General features: G+C 33.5%; 2 protein-coding genes and 1 long non-coding RNA gene across 5 annotated transcripts; 1 reads left to right on the plus strand and 2 right to left on the minus strand.

Moving 5' to 3' along the window:
• Positions 1-462: 462 nt before the first annotated feature.
• Positions 463-1,537, minus strand: LOC116131846. The gene is made up of 2 exons (XR_004128313.1): positions 1,323-1,537; positions 463-819 (listed from the first exon to the last, which is right to left on the minus strand). It is a non-coding gene; the product is annotated as an uncharacterized LOC116131846 (long non-coding RNA).
• Positions 1,538-2,096: 559 nt separating this feature from the next.
• On the minus strand, positions 2,097-6,230 carry LOC116131223 (D-aminoacyl-tRNA deacylase). The gene is made up of 9 exons (XM_031416869.1): positions 6,104-6,230; positions 5,843-6,023; positions 5,624-5,766; positions 5,480-5,543; positions 4,661-4,713; positions 4,473-4,528; positions 3,956-4,030; positions 3,161-3,349; positions 2,097-2,453 (listed from the first exon to the last, which is right to left on the minus strand). Exons 1-9 carry the CDS (start codon positions 6,209-6,211, stop codon positions 2,366-2,368), a joined length of 957 nt encoding a protein of 318 aa, XP_031272729.1. The 5' UTR covers positions 6,212-6,230; the 3' UTR covers positions 2,097-2,365.
• A 5,520-nt stretch (positions 6,231-11,750) lies between these two features.
• LOC116131797 (cytosolic sulfotransferase 12-like) lies at positions 11,751-13,200 on the plus strand. Of its 3 annotated transcripts, none has more exons than XR_004128301.1 (2): positions 11,751-12,954; positions 13,058-13,200. XR_004128301.1 is itself a non-coding variant. In XM_031417483.1 (2 exons), the coding sequence occupies exon 1, from the start codon at positions 11,780-11,782 to the stop codon at positions 12,812-12,814; it is 1,035 nt and encodes a 344-aa protein (XP_031273343.1). In that variant the 5' UTR covers positions 11,751-11,779; the 3' UTR covers positions 12,815-12,818; positions 13,058-13,200. The 3 variants fall into 3 exon arrangements, 2 of the variants coding, with proteins under 2 accessions (XP_031273343.1, XP_031273336.1); XM_031417483.1 differs by having other exon boundaries at positions 11,751-12,818; XM_031417476.1 differs by lacking the exon at positions 13,058-13,200 and having other exon boundaries at positions 11,751-12,818; positions 12,892-13,011.
• The last annotated feature ends 2,031 nt before the right edge of the window (positions 13,201-15,231 follow it).

Here is a 15,231-nt window from a genome sequence, read left to right on the forward strand (position 1 = left end):
TCACTTTGTGCTGTTATTGAAAGTTTACAACAATAAGCTTACATATCTTGTAATACAATAATGTTATCATTAGGTTATTTATACCACGTTTTTGTTTTATGGACATAAGAAACGTTACACAAATTAAAAAAATGGAATAAAGGTGCCGATTATTCCAAGGTAGATTTTATAAATTTTCAAGCATTTTATGCGTTTTTCCCCCCCAGGTGCAACAAAAATAGGATAGGCCCATCGTTTTTGCAATCTGGAAAGAAGGCGCGAGAAAAGTTGAGTTAGGCCGAATCGCTCAAATGCCTTGACCTTGACTAGTATGACATGATTTTAAAGATAACCGTGTAAAACAAGCATTTTATCATGTTTTTATCGACCTTTCCAGATCCACAGATTAGATAGTCATGGAACTGGATTGCAAAACTCTAATACGCAATTCATGACAATGACTTCACGTATTCACACCAGATGTGATAAAAAACAATCATGATATAATTTTGGTATTAGAAAACATATACATCTATATATTTGTTTCTGTCTCATTTGCTTTTGATTTCAATGTCGATACCCCTCTGGCCTCTGAGGAACAACTGATTGATAGTAATCACTAATGGATCCATGTACTATAAATCTATACTGTAATGGAATCTGTTGTGATGGAGTCTGTGGCAAGTTGTCAAACTCCCAAACTTTCTCATTTCAAGAAATGATGAAACTGTCCGCAAGACCGAACATCCATATCAGTTGAAGTCATTTGGCTTCCCAACTTTGATATTCTGCTCACTCAGAAATCCAGTAATGGCATTTTTCTGCCAGCCTTTAAAACTCCTGCAATCAGTAATTTGCTTAAGTCACAGATTATCTAACATGTCCTGGACAAATATGTATCATGGCTGGAAAACAAAGAACAGGACAAACAACGTATAAATGTCCAATAATGAGACCATAATCCCAAATTAAAGAGCACTCTCCCCGTGTATTTTACTTTTCACATCACCCAAATTAAACGGCCACACATAATCAATTGAAGTAACCACACATTTAGATCAAGCATTTGTTTTTGACGTATCTTAAGAGTATGTTTTATCCTGAAATTTTAAAACTGTTACATTAAAAAAAAAAACTAGAATCTACAATAGATTTTAAAAATTCCTAGTTCGCCATTTTCTAAAGCCATTGAAGAGAAACAACCAGAGCATTGAAGAAACATGATTCGAAACCTTACTAGCTCATCTAAGATCTTTCACTACAAACCATCAAGTTAAAATTGCTTACACAATTTTGTTCTTCATTTTCAAATAGAGATGAGAAAAATGACCTTATTATTATACCTGAGACTCTGGTAAAATTCCACAACCCAGACATCTATAGCATCTGCAAAGGTCTTTAATGGCTTAGCAGAAATGGAAGGGGCACCAACTCTTCCAAACATTTGATTTCATTGCCCCCAGCCAAGACTATGAAGAAACAAAATGTGGTTTAAAATGCAAAAAGTGTTAAGAGTTGCGTTAAAAATGTCTAGTTTGTGAACTCACTTGTGGTCAAGATGCGCCAAAATTNCTCAACACCTTCAAATTGTATGTTGACATTTTAACAACGCTACTAAAAAGGTCATGCCAACATTCAATATAAATTTTACCACTTCACTTTGTGCTGTTATTGAAAGTTTACAACAATAAGCTTACATATCTTGTAATACAATAATGTTATCATTAGGTTATTTATACCACGTTTTTGTTTTATGGACATAAGAAACGTTACACAAATTAAAAAAATGGAATAAAGGTGCCGATTATTCCAAGGTAGATTTTATAAATTTTCAAGCATTTTATGCGTTTTTCCCCCCCAGGTGCAACAAAAATAGGATAGGCCCATCGTTTTTGCAATCTGGAAAGAAGGCGCGAGAAAAGTTGAGTTAGGCCGAATCGCTCAAATGCCTTGACCTTGACTAGTATGACATGATTTTAAAGATAACCGTGTAAAACAAGCATTTTATCATGTTTTTATCGACCTTTCCAGATCCACAGATTAGATAGTCATGGAACTGGATTGCAAAACTCTAATACGCAATTCATGACAATGACTTCACGTATTCACACCAGATGTGATAAAAAACAATCATGATATAATTTTGGTATTAGAAAACATATACATCTATATATTTGTTTCTGTCTCATTTGCTTTTGATTTCAATGTCGATACCCCTCTGGCCTCTGAGGAACAACTGATTGATAGTAATCACTAATGGATCCATGTACTATAAATCTATACTGTAATGGAATCTGTTGTGATGGAGTCTGTGGCAAGTTGTCAAACTCCCAAACTTTCTCATTTCAAGAAATGATGAAACTGTCCGCAAGACCGAACATCCATATCAGTTGAAGTCATTTGGCTTCCCAACTTTGATATTCTGCTCACTCAGAAATCCAGTAATGGCATTTTTCTGCCAGCCTTTAAAACTCCTGCAATCAGTAATTTGCTTAAGTCACAGATTATCTAACATGTCCTGGACAAATATGTATCATGGCTGGAAAACAAAGAACAGGACAAACAACGTATAAATGTCCAATAATGAGACCATAATCCCAAATTAAAGAGCACTCTCCCCGTGTATTTTACTTTTCACATCACCCAAATTAAACGGCCACACATAATCAATTGAAGTAACCACACATTTAGATCAAGCATTTGTTTTTGACGTATCTTAAGAGTATGTTTTATCCTGAAATTTTAAAACTGTTACATTAAAAAAAAAAACTAGAATCTACAATAGATTTTAAAAATTCCTAGTTCGCCATTTTCTAAAGCCATTGAAGAGAAACAACCAGAGCATTGAAGAAACATGATTCGAAACCTTACTAGCTCATCTAAGATCTTTCACTACAAACCATCAAGTTAAAATTGCTTACACAATTTTGTTCTTCATTTTCAAATAGAGATGAGAAAAATGACCTTATTATTATACCTGAGACTCTGGTAAAATTCCACAACCCAGACATCTATAGCATCTGCAAAGGTCTTTAATGGCTTAGCAGAAATGGAAGGGGCACCAACTCTTCCAAACATTTGATTTCATTGCCCCCAGCCAAGACTATGAAGAAACAAAATGTGGTTTAAAATGCAAAAAGTGTTAAGAGTTGCGTTAAAAATGTCTAGTTTGTGAACTCACTTGTGGTCAAGATGCGCCAAAATTTCCCCACCAGGAAAAGCTGATTTCGTAGTATCAAAAGCTGCTTTAATGGCCTGTTTCCAAGTTCCACCAATATCTTTTGCAACGGTATCTGCTTTTGACTGGTTTGGATCTTCCATTGGCAAGGAATATCCAGAAAGTAGATGGCCTACCCATACATCATCTTTCCTATTATTACAAACAATGAAATGGTCCATTAAGATGCTGAAGAAAAACTATAAGTCATTTACTCTTTTTTTTTTTTTCTCTTTCTGTTATTTAGGAGGATTGGAGAGCCTTGAAAGTACTATAAAGAAAACTTCAATCTATCATACGTTAACACTTTTTCCACATTCCATTTATTCTGTATATGCATAAACTACCCAAGTTCCCCAGTGCAAGAAGCTGTGACTTTGAAAAGGAAACACAAATGAATAAGTACTTGTCCTACAACAGCCTCCTGAATACATGCACATACTAAGAAAGCTGTTGATAAACCAAAAATAGTTGAGTTCATTAAAAGAAAAAATTCTACAAACACATGCCTGCACATTTTTGTATGGAAGTACATATCTCAATTTAAAATTGGGGAACTGAAACATAGGGAGTGTGAAGTGAAGGGAAAAATATATATTAAGGCCAATTTAGATGTTTTTGCAGAAACAAATTTAACACTCTTAGCCCAATCTTTCATATAACAAACTTATAGTTCATAGGTTATATGTGATACTAACAGGAAGGTTTCAGATATAGCCCTATGTGGAAATGGAAAAATGACATACAACATTAACTTACAGAGCTATGTCCATATGCCGAGGTGCATAATGTCCTCCACCTATCCCAAGAAGAACCTTGTTCTTGCCATTCTCCCTAGGATATCAATATAGAAGAATAGGGTAAGCAAAGCATCATCAAGAAGAAGATGGTTTAATGATTTGATGGAAAATGGCAAGATGTATAATAAATCAAAGAATTTGTCAAAGGGCATACATACAATGAATATTCAAAATGCAAGCATGCGATGATTAAGTTACAGAAACAGTAAACAGAACATGCAACCAGAAGAGAAGTTCACATGATACTTGGAGCACCAGCTCACCATTCACATTAAACAAGTAAGCGAGCACAAGAAAATCAAAAAAGAAACAAGTCTACTTATGCAGAGAGACACAGTTTTGTTGGACAATCAAAATACATGCATTGAAGTGTATAATGATATTACTCAAGGAACTCTTTTATGCCAAAAAAAAAAAAAAAATTATTCAAATGAGGGACAAAAGCTGAGATTGTTGTTCAATAATGGTGTCAGTACCTGCTCCAATTTCCTATAGCTGCACCTTCCCCAAGACCAAGTCCCTCCCAAATTAACTTCAGGCACAAACACAACAAAATATTTAGTGAAAAAAGAATGTGATTTCTAACAACCTGCATATTATACTATACAATAGAGACAGAAAAAATTAATGCTTGAAATAGTAAAGTCGAAAATATGTACTCAACCAGAGCAATGACTTGAGCAGCATCCTGTCTCCTCCAATATTCCTCTGTACTACCTATATCAATCAGTAGAAAATATTAAACATAAGACACAGATTTTCAATTACTCACATATTATGAAGAGCAGGATTCCCTCCATTTTGACACATGCCTGGTTTTGTGGCCAAGCCCAATTGGTTTAGGTAAGCAGCTTGGGACTCTATAAATAGAGATTCCTTTGGTTTTGTGAATCGTCCCAAATAAATGAAAATTTTGCACTTCTCTTTCTCTTGCAATTTCAGTTCTTTTACACTAAATATTTGTTAATTTCACAATACATTATTGGCACGAATAGCTTTGCAAATCTCCTGATTCTATCACGTTTTATTACATTACTTTGATAATCTTACAAGTACGCTATGTGGTTGTTACTAAGTTGCATTCCACCTCAGAAATTAAGATGGTTCCTGCCCTTCTCAAGTATGAAGATGATTATCTTGTCTGGGAAAAATAAGCTATACAACATCTTCTAAAGACATTAAAACATATATAATGTATTTATTTTGTGGGCAACATTAATCAACCTGGAAAGCTCAAATGAAATGTTTATCGTGAAAACTAATATATAGATAAACTAATTGAACATTAGGTTTATGCCATCATATATCACTTGTAATTTACTTCTCTCCATGATTAAACATTCATAAGCATCTTCTCACCAAAAGCAAATTCTGCTGCTCTATGTTTGCGCACTGAGTTTAATTCCAAAAGTTAAACCAAAGCCTCGTTACAATCAAAGAAATAAATCATGTTGCAAGAAATCTGCAATGAGACGAAACTTACCTATTTCAACAAACATAGTCGGCTTATTTGTCACGGGTCCATGATGTGTACCCTCCAATGTAATCTACATCCATGCATAACAACATAAACTACTATTTATTTCAAATTCATAAAAAATAAAAACCAGAGAGAAGCAGATGAAACCTCAAATTCAGGTACTAAATTATGAGACTGAGCAATTTTCTTTAAGAGCCTGAGCCACGGGCCAATTCTTGGATTGGGCGGCGCCGCCCATCCAGGCCTGCCACCCTGTGGCGTCACCTCTCCTTCACGCAAGTGAGGCACTCCTATCAAATAATAACAATAACAATAAATAAAAATCATCACAGTTAATAAATTGCAGAAACGAATGTAAAATTGTACCGATCGGATGAACAGTAAGAGCAGGACGGTTCGAAACGGCGGTGTGTTTGCTGAGAAATATGACATCGTTTACAACTTCACCAGTAGCTTCCTCCCAACGATTGTCTAAATCATCCTCCACTACTATGCCTTTGTCGTGTTGTAAAAGTCTCACTTGTTGATTAGCAAAGCTCTTAAGTTCCTGTATCATAAAAACTGAAATTAAAATGCAAAGAATATGAAGAAATTGATCAGGTGTTGTGAGAGTAATGAGTGACTGACCTGGAAGGAAGGACCAGGGTGCCAGCCGGGCATGGACAAGAGCGCGGTGGCTGGGTTGATGGAGGCCGGATCGATGGTGGTGGCCACAATGAGAGTTACCATTTTCATTTCCTGATTTAATTGTTGTTGGAACGTTTATGCTTAATGCGGCTATTGCTTATGTTTGTTTTGTGAGACAAATCAAATCAGTGGGCTGTGAACCTGAGACTCCGGACGAGTCAGTCAATATTCAAATAGTAATAATACCACCCGCGGTGCAGTGGGGTCTTTGCTAGTTGCCCAATACAAGACGGTGTCGTTTCGGCAAAGAAGGTACGTAAGAAAGTGAAATTTTACTGGGAGAAAAAAAAAATGACATGGTGTAATACAGAAATACAATAATAAAACGATGTCTTTCATTGGAAAATGTGGCGAAAATGATATGGTGGGCTTACAAATAGAAGAATATTATAAAAATGTGGGCAAATGAAAGGCACTAAGGTGAAGTGGTGCATTGGCACTTTGCTACTTAGCGGAAATAAAAACAGTATCATTTCAGCATAGAAATATAAAAATATAGTGAGAGTAAACGATTTTTTCCTTCTTAAATAATAATTTAATAATACTTTTTCATCCTCAAACTTTTAAAATACCATTTTCCAAAAAAAAAAAATACATTTAATGACACTTTCCCACCAACCCTACCAATCGTCGGTCGATTCCGGTATCGTTGCAACCTCACACCACCATCATTCTCTTCCTCGATCATCACTCTTCAAAACCCTTTAAATCTTACTCTCGTCAACCCTGTCAATCGTCGGTAGTCAAGCGATTAGGGTTTACATAACCGTCACTCCCATGTCAAATTTTGATCACCAAAAGACTCATCGGTCTTCTCTCTTCAAAAGACCTAAAAGAATTAATGAAGTTTGCTCTTAGTTCGCCACCAAATCAAAAAGTGTATTTTTTTGGGTAGGTAAATAATATTTTAAAAATTTGTATGTGGGAAAGTGTCATAAAGCCTTTATTTGGGTGGAAAAAATCTCTCTCTCTCTCTCTCTCTCTCTCTCTCTCTCTCTCTCTCTATATATATATATATATATATATAGTGGAAAAAACCCTGAGGCTACGCTGGGCCACCCCCGGTTAGGATTGCGGTTGATTTGATCACTACTGGTAAATATCTTGTCATGTTGTTATAGTTGGGCTTTTGTGTAGCCTGTTGGGCCTTCGTGCATTACTTTGTTGGGCTTGTAAGTGAATCGTGGACATTCTTTTTTACCTATTCCTCTAAAGTCTGATTCACATAGCTATTTGGTGACCTCCAAAGGTCCTAAAGTATTTATGGGACAAAATGATTTGGTCTCATTTTAACTATAATTTTCCAACAATTACCTGGATCCAACTTATGAAAAAGCAAAAGGCCGAAGTTTGTACCATATTCCTTCTCTTCATAAAACGGTGAATACCCAATTTCATTTCAACCAGTACCATTCACCATATACATTGTTGAAACGTAATTTGCAAATATATATTGCGGATGGACATGAACCCTTTTTTTTTTTTGTGAAATATTTGTAGATACATATATGTCATGAAGATCAAAGCTTTAAGCATAATTTTGAGCCACTAATGCTTATGATAGTGAAAAATATCTTCTTGTATTGAGTTTGATCGAGCATCATCTTGAAGGGATCTATTATGTTGTTACCATCCAGTTCTTTATCAGGACCCAGTTATTACTTTTCCTCAGTACGAGTCACTTATGAGTTATGGCAATCTCTGGTCTTGTTTAAAACCTGCATTGGTTTGTGTTTTTAAAAGATTCCATATTTAATAATTTTCCATTGAATCAGGCTTGAGGCTATTGCGACCTGACAGGAATATTGTCAGTGGCGGTGGAATGAAAGCAGTGTAATGAGAATTGACAACAGAACGCTGGTAGGGTTGGTGGTGCCCATCAATTAATTTAGAGGCCGTCCAACGATTGATTGCTTTCACTGTTTTAAAAAAAGGTCCTTTTCTTTTTTTTTTTGGTGGAAGCAAATTGATGCTCTTTGTGTTTTATCCAGAATTAGTGACTACTGCTTCTGTCATTATCTCTTAGATCCCCATTGTTTCAAAAGAGATTAGTCTCAGTCCATTCAACTAAAAATAAATAATTAATAGGCGATCATTCTTTTAAAGAGGTTGAACATACAATATTATGAACGGCAGACCATTATTGCTATACATAAATAGACTATAGAGTGAGGTTCACCTAAATATAAAGGTTATGGTTATTGTTGTTGCTACGCGTCCTTCAAAATTCACCACTGAAATCCAAATCAGATTGCAGTTGAACTATTTCTGAACTAGGCAGCTCCATCGAATGCTTTTATTTAAATAAATACAATTTGCGAAAAAGCATATTTTGTTTTGAAATTTTTTTCATTTTCAACTGACAGATAAAATCGAAGGATGCTGTCATTTAGCATAAGCAATAATACAATACAGTAATAGAATTTTAAAATGTAATGCATCGTGATTCGTGATGCAATTTGTGATCTACTGATCTTGGGTGGGCGCCCATCATGCTTTGTAACTATCGCTTTTTTTGTAATTTAGCTAATGTAGCAACTCATTCATTTACATTATACAATGAAAGGTTAATTAGTCAATGAATGCATTATTCTTCTTTATTATAATATTTGATAGACTCTTTTAACTGTCCCCAGTTCTAACATAATTAAACTATTATTTATATTTTTGAAAAGGGCAAACGACTTATACCTGCCCAAGGTTTGACAAAACTTGATACCCAAAAGGTGTAAAAATAATAAATAGGTACCTTCTATCATGTACGGTTAGTAATTTCTGTTTACTAATGATGAAAAGACTAGAATACCCTTGAAAGTTTGATATTTTAGTTTTTTAAAAATTTATAAAAAACCCTCTAGGTTTACTAATTTAACTAAACACTTTAATATATAAAATTTTTATAAAATGACAAAAACACCCTCACCACCAGCAGTGCCAGATTCTGACCACCACCACCGGAATCTGGTCGAAAAATTACGTTACGACACAGACCCATCGGAAAAGGCCAGATCTAAGGCCAAATATGGCCGTCAACGGCCACAACACTCCATCCTGATCGTCGTTGTCTGTCAACGATGGCCAAGATTTGGCCGTTGTTGACAATCAACGACAGCCATTTCTTTGGCTGTCACTTTCCGGCCAGATCTAGCATTTTCCTATCAGATTTGGCTTTTTCCTGCCAGATCCATTATGGATCTGGCCAGAAAAGGCCAGATCGATGAAGTATCGACAATTTTCGGTGGTGGTGTAGATCGTTGTGACATATTCCAACTACCACTAGCGGTGGCTGTTGGAATCTGGAAAGTATGGATGGGTGGGGGTATTTTTGTTAATTTTTAAACTTTTTCTGGGGGTATTTGATAAATTTAATAAACTTAAGGTCTAAAAGTAATTAAAAAAATAGACTAATATTTCTCAAAGGGCATTCTAGTCTTTTCACCATTAGTAAACATAAATCACTAACAGCACATGATGGAAGATACATATTTGTCATTTTTTAACCTTTTGGGTACCAATATTGTTTCGCCAAACCTTGGTAGGTGTAAGTCGTTCGACCTTTTGAAAAAAGATGTTTGGAGGAGTTTACCTGCAACTTGAATTCACAATATCCTATGTCATAATTACTTACTCAAATTTTGAGAGTTTAGGGGATTTGAACTTGAAATTTTGTGTCTTAACCACATATCTTAGCACCCGTCTTACCATTTGAACTAATCTACGGATGAGTCTCTGGTTAGTGGTAGACTGAGGATTTTTGTCTAGGGAGGGCCTCTGCAGTTCTACCATTATTTACCAAACAACTAGTGAAAAATTTTAAAAAATCACCAAACTTTAAATAAATGAAATAATACAATACGAAGAACTTGAAAGGAAATAATGCAACAATACAATATTTTCTTACTTAAATAAATATATGAGAAGTAAAACCTTGAACAAATGTATTGAAAATAACATCAAATTCACAAGGAAACGTAAGAAATTTTTTACGTAGAAAACCCTCTTCAGTGTGAAAAGAACAAAAAAACCACGAAAATCTAGCGGTCCACTTAAATCTATTATAATAAAAAGAGTTTACAACAACCATAATAAAAAAATTCCACACAAATTTCTTATTTCTCCTCTTTTTTTTTTTTTTTTTGTCATTTATTTATTTATTATTTTTTTCTTTGCTTCCAAAGATTATAATATAAATTTTCATAACTTTAATCAAACCTAACTTAAGCTAAAGTCAACCAAAACTTAAATCAAGTGAACGCTGCGTTGACTTTTAATATGAATTAATTAAAAAAAAAGGGGAATTTTCTTGGTATAAATATAGATAGTAACTCAAATTTCCTTAATAATTTCCAGCAGCTAAACAGAAATGTAGGAAAGTTGTGGGTGAAGGATGAAGAATAACGTCCAGTAAAATATAGTTAAAGTTTAATTTGGGAAAGCATGAACATTCTTAGACACAAAACAAACTCATAAGATGCATACAGTTTTCTATCAAATTAGAATAAAAAAAAAAAAAAGCATGATTCAATCCTAAAATAAACTAAATTGAAATGAGCGATACACATATCTAAAACTGATAAAACAAAAAACGGAGCTAATTGTGGCACCTTAAGTAGTGAAAGCTTCAACAATTTCAGTCTTAAAAAGTTTTAAGAGCAAATAGCATAAGAAATAGAATGAGAGAGTAAAAAATGTTGGGGATAAAATTATAAAAAATGGGTGGAGCCGTGGAGAAGAGCAGAGACAGTTTTAAACTTTTAATATGATGTGGGCGTGTAATATATATATTAATAATAAGTTTTTTGTGGATCTGGATATATGTATAATAATTTTTATTTTTTAAAAATCTAAAGGTAGGCTTGGGTATATATTTTGAGTAATGCTACACTTACATCACTTTTTTACACAATTTTCATTATATCATGATATGACATATGTCACAACCACACAAATTTTTAATTATTTTGAATTTTTAATATTATAATAGAATTTGTATGGTTGTAGCATATGCCACATCATGATGTTTACAAAATAGTATAAAAAAATGGTGTAAGTATAGCATTACTCATATATTTTAGAGTAATGCTATATTTACATCACTCTTTTACACCATTTTATAAGTAATGCTACATTTACACCACTCTTTTATACCATTTTTATTACATATGATGTGACATATGTCATAATTATATAAATTTTATTATACTATTAAAAATTAAAAATAATTAAAAATTTATGTGGTTATAACATATACCACATTATGATATAATAAATATTGTGTAAAAGAGTGGTGTAAATGTATCAGTTCTCGATAATCTGTCACCGATTTTGACGTCGGCGTATATAAACAAATTTTTTTTTTTTTTTTTTTTAAACGTCAGGCGCTGGGTCCGCCCCTGTGACTCTGGTTATGTATAGCACGTTTTAAAACTAAACTAATTCCTGCATTTCTTGACCAGTAAATAAAGATGCGTGTAAGTTGTAACGATCTCTCCTTAAAAATTTTTTAGCATTACTTTTACCCCAAATAGTATTATATATAGCGAGGAACCGAGCTGCTTACTGCTTAGCATAAAAAATATAATAAAAACGTCCCAACTATTTTTGCTTTTAGTAATCATGCCAATAGTTGAGCCTACTAATCTCTCCAAAGCTATGCCGACACCTCAACCTTCTGTTTGTCCTCCACCTAAATTCTTGAAGGATGATGGTCTGACCCAAGAATGCAGGGACTTAACAACCTCCCTTCCTTCTGAAAGAGGTTGGATTGCCAATCATCTCTTTCGATACCAAGGTTTTTGGCACCACATTAGACAGTTACAAGGAGTTCTAACATGTCAAAGCCACTTCCATGCTCAAGATTCTGATATCCTCCTTGTCACCACTCCAAAGTCTGGTACCACTTGGTTAAAGGCCATAACATTTGCCCTATTCAACCGTTTCCTCTATGTTGATGATCCTCAACAACACCCTTTGCTCGCAAACAACCCTCATGAGCTTGTGCCTTTCCTGGAACTTAAACTATACGTTGAAAATCAGGTTCCTGATCTCACCACCTTAACCTCTCCAAGACTCTTTTCAACCCACCTGCCATCTGTCTCGTTGCCCACATCTGTCAAGGACTCAGCTTGCAAACTTGTTTACTTGTGTAGAAATCCTAAAGACACATTTGTGTCGCTTTGGCATTTTACAAACAAGCTGAGACCTGCAGAAATGGGTAAGAGCTCCCTTGAAGAGGCTTTTGATAAATTTTGCAGAGGAGTGAGCTTGTATGGACCCTTTTGGGATCATGTCTTGGGCTACTGGAAGGCAAGTTTGGAATTTCCTGAAAGGGTAATGTTTCTGAAGTACGAGGAAATGAAAAAGCAGCCAAAAGTTCATGTGAGGAGGTTGGCAGAGTTCTTGGGGTGTCCATTTTCGCCAGAAGAGGAGAAAAAAGGTTTGGTGGATTCTATCTTGAAATTATGTAGTTTTAATAACTTGAGCAATTTGGAGGTCAACAAGAACGGGAAAATGTCGACCGGAGAGGAGTATAAAGCATTTTTCCGGAAAGGAGAGGTGGGAGATTCGATAAATCATCTGACGAATGAGATGATAAAACGCCTGGATGAGATCACTGAAGAAAAGTTGCATGATTCTGGTTTAAAATTATAATATCGTACGTATGTTTGCTGTTATCAAAATTGGCAATATTTTTACTTTCACGTTGCTATAATGCATAGAATTGTCAGGTATGATCTGTCCATTGGGAACCTCCATTGTTAAGTAAGGGCTACAGTGGGAGATTTTTGTTGGTTAGTGTTAGCATCCTTGTTGATCCTAGGATCCCAGCCCTTTTTTTTATTTTTTATTATCTCTTCATTTTTAATAATACATGTTTTTATTGTTTGATTATAGGCTGGTACTGGTATGAATCAGTTCATGCTCCCTACAATGCAAGTGCAGCCAGCTCATGTGATTATGAGTCTTGTACGCATGCTGTCATGCTATTTTCCTTCATTTTCATTTCCATAAATTTGATGCTTTTCATCTATTTTGTTAACGACTATAAAAGAAAACTTTAGAGTAGTATCAATATTTAAAAGATTTAGTAAAATATAAATATTATTGTTGATTATTAATTTGTAATTACTGTTGGCAGCGGAATCTGAAAAATATATGTAGAATAAAAAAATGGATTGGCAAAAGACAAAACGTTTTTCACTTTATAATTTGAAATGATTATGGGTTCTTCTCTTTCTTTTAGTTTCTCTTTATAAATTGAAAAGACTATCGGTTCATCTCTTTCTTTTAGTTTGTTTTTGGTTCACATCAGTTTTCATAAAGAAGCTTTTGATCACTTTGAAAATTTTAAAATTTTTAGAAACCTTTATACTCATTTTAAAAACCCTAAAATTAAAGAAATAAAAAGACCCTAAGATAAGAACCCTATTGCCTATTGCCTCTTCCCTCTCCTCTCGTCTTCTCCAATATCTCATATTACCCATAAACCAAAATTCATCAAGCCACAGCCACCACTACCACTAGAGCCCCACTTGCGACCTTGTTGGCCTACAGCCTCAAAATACGACCGTAAAGTTGCGACCTTGCTGGTCGATACAAGCCACCGGCTCTTTATGGATTTGGTTGTTGAATATGGCTTATATTTGTTAACCATTTTTTATAAATTAAAAAAATGTTGTAGTCATCATTTTTTTTTATGGGGATTAGAGTCGTTGAACATAATAAGGAATTAAAAATGATTGTATTTCAGGATAATGGTTTTAAATACTACTGTTTTAGTCCTTTGACTAAGAGGGTGTTGTCTAAGCTTATAAATTGATCAAACTAGCTTATAAACTCTAAAATTAAGCTGACATGTTTGTATAACTTTTTTTGAGCTTATAAGCAAAAAAAAAAAAAAAAAAAAAAAAAAAAAAAAAAAGTTGGGGGAGGTACTTTTTTTTTTTTTTTTATTTAAAGCACTCATTTATAAGTTAGTTTAACCAAGTATATTACCACATTATCCTTGTTTAATTTTAAATTCAAGTATACCCTTATTTAATGGAATATATTTTTTAGTCATTTTAAATAAAATATTATAAGTCACATTTTAGCAAACAAGTCAACTACTTATCAGTCACTTAAAGTACTTTAACCAAACACGTAATTGCTTAAAATTTTAAATGCTTATAAACTAATTTTTAGTTTATAAGCACTTGTCTTATAAGCTAATTTTCATAAGCTCAAACAAACACCCCCTAAATAAAATATTTGTTGACTATTAAATTTATGTCGAATAACAAGGAACCCCTATTTTAAAGTTATCAAAATTTTATTGAACATTGGTATAAGATTTATTAAAATGGTGTAGTAAAATATATATAATATCACACACTAAAAAAAAAATACATTATACATGCAAATTGAATAATAAACAATTACAATTAGAAATGAAAATTATATAATATGATGAATTTGTAATGTATAATGTTCTTATTTAATTTGAATCTGTAGTATGTAATATGTTTATTTAATTTAGGGTTGATGTGTAAGTAATTTTTCATTTTTTAAAAGGGGTATTTTTGTCCTTTCAATTGATTTAATAGTTAACTAACATTTTATTTAGTCAAAGGACTAAACAGCAGTATTTGAAACCATTGTCCTGAAGGAAGTAAACTAAAACAATAGGGACTAAAAAGGAATTAACACCCAAAACTACATAGGATAAATTTCAATTCCATTATAGTTTTTAATTTTCTTTATTTATATACTTGAAGACAACCCTAACAAATGGCTTGTTTCCTATTGCCGTAACTTTAAGTTTATTCAGCTTTTCCCCAGTTTTAAAAATAATTTGGAATGCGTTCGATAAATACTACTTTTATAATTGTTGTGATTTCGAAAATCTATGATTGTATGAAATTGAATTTTGAAATTATTGTTATATGTATAATGACCAAAAAGGACCTTTCATTTCTTCAAATACATTTATAATACTAAATTTGTATTTAATAAATATTAAAATAAATTATAAAACTAATAATTTTTGAAAAATTCAAAAAAAAATTAAGCGGTGCCAGTCAAAAGCA

The sequence above is a fragment of the Pistacia vera genome, unplaced genomic scaffold (genome assembly GCF_008641045.1).
Source record: "Pistacia vera cultivar Batoury unplaced genomic scaffold, PisVer_v2 Contig107, whole genome shotgun sequence".
NCBI lineage: Eukaryota > Viridiplantae > Streptophyta > Magnoliopsida > Sapindales > Anacardiaceae > Pistacia > Pistacia vera.

What these genes read in the sequence shown, in the direction of transcription:
- LOC116131797 (XM_031417483.1), top strand. Translation starts at nt 11,780, where the DNA reads ATGCCAATAGTTGAGCCTACTAATCTCTCCAAAGCTATGCCGACACCT.
- LOC116131223 (XM_031416869.1), bottom strand. Translation starts at nt 6,211, where the DNA reads ATGAAAATGGTAACTCTCATTGTGGCCACCACCATCGATCCGGCCTCC. An exon ending in TCTTACTGTTCATCCGATCG is followed by an intron (nt 5,767 to 5,842) that starts GTACAATTTTAC and finishes ATTATTTGATAG; the next exon opens with GAGTGCCTCACTTGCGTGAA. An exon ending in CGGCATATGGACATAGCTCT is followed by an intron (nt 3,350 to 3,955) that starts GTAAGTTAATGT and finishes TTGTAATAATAG; the next exon opens with GAAAGATGATGTATGGGTAG.